This window comes from Chrysochloris asiatica, unplaced genomic scaffold (assembly GCF_000296735.1).
Source record: "Chrysochloris asiatica unplaced genomic scaffold, ChrAsi1.0 scaffold00078, whole genome shotgun sequence".
Classification (NCBI taxonomy): Eukaryota; Metazoa; Chordata; class Mammalia; order Afrosoricida; family Chrysochloridae; genus Chrysochloris; species Chrysochloris asiatica.
In genome coordinates, this window is record NW_006408596.1 from 4,163,953 (window position 1) to 4,168,764 (window position 4,812).

The 4,812-nt window shown below is 38.7% G+C and overlaps 1 protein-coding gene across 1 annotated transcript in view; it reads left to right on the top strand.

The window, feature by feature from the left end:
- IFT81 (intraflagellar transport 81 homolog (Chlamydomonas)) overlaps positions 1–4,812 on the top strand; it is a 176,567-nt gene that overhangs the window by 45,096 nt on the left and 126,659 nt on the right. Inside the window, 2 exon segments of the mRNA XM_006878371.1 lie at positions 1,496–1,561; positions 1,871–1,981. Coding sequence (XP_006878433.1) covers positions 1,496–1,561; positions 1,871–1,981 — 177 coding nt within the window.

Consider the following 4,812-nt stretch of genomic DNA (forward strand, 5'->3'; position numbering starts at 1 on the left):
GCTATGGGTTGGAATCGACTCGACCATCACTTAACAACAACAACACTAATATATATAACAATGACTTGTATCTTGCTTTTTTAGATCATTACACTGTAAATATTGTTGTTGTTAAGTGCTGTCGAATCAGTTCTGACTCATAGTGTCCCTGTATAGGGTTTCCAAGGAGTGGCTGGTGAATTTGAATGGCCAACCTTGCAGTTCCAACTGACTTTGTGGTCCAGTACATTATAGCACAGTGCCAAACCAAGACTCCTTGTAAATATAATGCCATCATTTTTCTTCTGCTGTATAATTATTGCTGTTGTTGTTAAGTGTCGTCCAGTTGGTTCCAAATCATAGCGACCCTGTGTAGGCTTTCTGAGCAGTGAATGTTGAATATAATGAAATCTTTTTCTCAGTTTTGTAAAATCCGCTTCTTCCAAGTAATGTCGTCTCATGATACTTCCCCATGGCATTAAACATCCTTTTGTATCGTCTTTAATGGCTTTCATTGTCATTTATTTAACATAATTTATTTCATAATCCTCAGACTTTTGGGTCACTTCCAAATTTTAGATATAATTAGCATGGTGATGCGAATTCTTATAGAGAAGTGTGTGCCATTTTATGAATACTTTATTAGGACAAGTTCTCAGAGGTGGAATTACTGGGTCAGAAAGTATGTACATTTTTAAGACTTCTGATATTATTCTTTGATACAATTCCCCCAGGAGTGAGTAAGCATGCTCATTTTCCCAGTTTCTGTTTCACCTGCAGTCTTGTGAGAGTCAGACTATTGTGGGGTTTTTTGGGTTTTTTTTAATTATTATTTTTAGGTTGGCTTGTTTACATTTAAAAAGTGTTATTTGTTGTTGAGTTGGTTTAATTCATAAATACCCTGAATAGGGTTTCCTAGGAGTAGTTGGTAGGTTTGAACTATTGACCTTTGGTTAGCAGTCCATTGCTTATCCTATAGATCACCACACCTAGTTTAAAAGAAGCTTATTCATTTTTTAAGTTCTTTTCATTTGAGGAAGTGAAATAGTTAATTGATAAAACTAGACAAATTTATGTCTTAGAAGAATTATGGCCATAAAAATAATTTTGATGGAAAATTGGCAGAATATATGGTTTGGTATTTAACAGAGCAGATGGGATGTCAGCAGCTGTTGTTCGTGTATTTAGACCTGCACTTTCCATGATGGAAGATTTTTGAGAAATCATGTACCCATATTTAGAATCGGAACACAAATGTGCTGCTTGGCAGCTTTACCTTGCTGCGTTATAACCTGTTTTAGTTGCCTTTCTAGATGAGCACCAAGCTGCCAAACAAATTACCCTATGTAGAGAACCCTGGGGGAATTAGAAATGCTTCCGTCTAAAAGAGGAGCTTTGTTCCTGAATGCTGTAGCTTACATGAGGAAAATGGTACCACAGACTTATAAAAAACCTTATCTGAATTCTACAGACTAAGAATATTTTTTCTTATCCTTTCCTCTTTGCTACCTCTTAGGATATCAGTGCAATGGAGGAAGAAAAGGATCAGCTCATTAAGAGAGTTGAACGTTTGAAGAAAAGGGTAAGTAAGGCAAGAATGAACACCCGTCAGACTTTGGCCACAACTCCCAAAGATTTGCAAAGAGTTAGGAATGCACATAAAGATGAAGGCAGGCATGGTGTCCGTCTGAAGAGGGACTCAAATAATATTGACAGAAAGGGAATCTCCCCAGGCAGCAACCCAAAACTTTGAGGGACCTGGAGCTTCACTGTCATCTCCAGGGAGTACTGTTTACCAAAAGGAAATGAGAAATGGATGTCTGTGTCACGTGACACGTTATTTCTCTCTCAAAGCTGACAGTAACATGTACTACTTATTCCCTCACTGTAGGTGGAGACAGTTCAGAATCATCAACGAATGCTTAAAATAGCAAGGCAACTTCGAGTTGAAAAAGAGAGAGAAGAATTCCTTGCACAGCAGAAACAGGAACAAAAGAATCAGGTATCCACATTAAACTTTATGTTCTCATAATAAAGCCATCAATCCTCTGATAATTCAGATGTAAAGAAAGAAGAATTTAGAATTATACCAGAGGGCTTCAAAGTGCATCGAAAAATGCATTATCTTTTCTTCAGTTTTTCCAAGAATTTTTGAAGCTCCCTCGAAGAAGCTCATGCATACCTTTATTTTGTTAATGTGATAAAATACTCCTTTAATATTAAGATTTTCTTTTTTTATAATGTCAACTTTAACAATGCCACCTTTTGGGTTTTGTACTCTTAACTCTTTTTTACACTGTCTTGTGGCCTATACTTAGCTCATATAGTCCCAACATTAATGTATTATCCTAAGATTCAGTGTAATGCTAAGCAGTATGATTAATTTCTGATAAAACTTCTAGAATCTCTAAAGCTTGCTGATATCCTGGGATATTGAGAATATCTTTTTTATTTCATTGATCTCCAAGACTCCATGGCTGTTGAGTCAATTCTGACTCATAGCAACTCTTGAGGACAGAGTAGACCTGCCCCATGGAGTTTCCAAAGCTATAATCTTAGCGGTAGCAGACCACCGCATTTTCTCCCATGGAGCTTCTGGTAGGTTTGAACTTTTAAGCTTTCCATTAGCAACTGAGCGCTTTAACCACTATGCCACCTGCACCTCTTCCATTGATCACAGTATTGTGTAACTTTACTCTAATGGCAAATAAGCAAATCATGATAAGGATAAAATTACACACACTCTACTTTTTCAGACTTGTCTTACAGAAAACATAATTTGGCCAGAAAGTATTGCTTTTATTATTTAAAGTCTATCTGAAAATCTGGGTAGACTTACACATTAAAAATAGATTTCACAGTAGCTTCATTTCCTATAGATGGCCCGTTTAGATGTTGGTTCCTTTGAAGCTTGACCTGGCATCCTGATGGTTTCGCTGCAGCATTGTTACAGTGGTCAAGCGCTGAATGGTTACTTAGCATCAGTTTCAGATTCTGTTGTGTTGTTGTTAAGTGCCATCCAATGTGTCTGACTCAGAATAGCCTATGTACAACAGACTAGATCACTGCCTGGGTCTGTGCCATGCTCACATCTCCTATGTTTGAACACATTGTTACAGCCACTGTCAGTCCATGTGGTTGAGGGTCTTTTTCACTGAGCCTCCTCTTTATCAAACATGGTATGATGTCTTTCTCCCAGTACTGGTCCCTCCTGATAAAATGACCCAAGTACATGAGACAAAGTCTTGCCATCCTCCCTTCTTACTGTACTTCTTCCAAGACAGATTTATCTGTTCGTCTGGCAGTCTGTGCTATATTCAATATTCTTCTCCATCATCATAATTCAAAATAAATCAGTTATTCTTTGGTCTTTGGTCTTTCTTAGTCACCGTCTAGCTTTCACATGTATAAGAAAATGTGAAAATACCATGATTTGGGTAAGAACACAACACCTTAGTACTCAAGGTGACATCTTTACTTTTTTTAAAGAATTCTTTTGCAGAAGATTATGTAATATGTCGTTTGATTTCTTGACTGCTATTTCCATGGACATTGATTATGGATCCAAGTAAAATGAAGTTTGTTAGAGCGTCAATCTTTTCTCCATTTATCATGATGTTGTTTATTGGACCAGTGATGAGGATTTTTGTTTTCTGTATATTGAGGTGTAACCAAAACGAAAGCCGGAAGCCTTAAACCCTATCAGTAAGTCCTTCAAGTCCTCTTAGCTTTCAGCAAGCAAGGTCGTATCACCTTGACATCTCAGGCTGTCAATGAGTCTTCCTCCTGGTCTCATGGTGTGTTTTTCTTCATATGGCCCAGCTTTTGGGGCTATTTGTCTAGCATACAAATTTAGTCATATAGAGAAAGGATCCATCCCTGACACACACCTTTCCTGATATTAAACTGTGCAGTATCACCTTGTTCTGCTCACATGACTGCCTTTTCGTCTCAGTACAGAGTCCCTATGAGCACAATTAAGTGCTCTGGAATAACCATTCTCACAGTGTTATCCACAGTTTATGATCCCCACAGTCAAAATGCCTTTGCAGAGTCAGCAAAGCACAAGTATACAGCTTTCTGATATTCTCTACTTTCAGCCCCAAGCCATCTGACATCAGCAGTGGCTTCTTCTGAATCTGGCTTGAATTTCTGATAGTTATCATTATACTGCTGCAACCATATTGTTGTTGTTGTTATCGTTGGTGTGGGGTGGGAGGGGGGAGGGAGTAAGGGGATCCCTGGTGTGGCACTGTGGGTTAATGCACTGGACTTCAAAGTTGTTTTGAACCACAAGATTGCTGGTTGTAGCTCACCAGCTGCTCCTTGGAAACCCTATACCGGGCCCTATGGGTTGGAACTGACTCTATGGTTCTTAACAACAACAACAACGACAAGTAAGGAGTGAGAGCTAGGGTTAGGACTTTGGATATAGGTCCAACGTAGGCCTAGCAGCCCTGGTAGCATAGTGGGTTATGCCTTGGGCTGTTAACCTCAAGCTCAACTGTTTGAATCCGTCAGCTGCTCTTTTGGAGAAAGATGAGGCTTTCTACTCCCATAAAGATGTACAGCCTCATAAACCCTATGGTGGTAGTGATTATGTGCCATGGAGTCAGTTTCGACTCATAGCAACCCTCTATAGGTTGTTATGTGGTTGGTATGTAAATTTGAATAATAGTTGTTTTAAATGGCTTCCTTGCAGGCATATGGATATTGCCCTATCACTGATAGCATTGTACTTTAGGATAGACCTGAAAATGATTTTTTTAATGATGAACGCGACACCATTCCTTTTCATAGTAGGTCATATGACGAGTTAAAATGGCCAATACC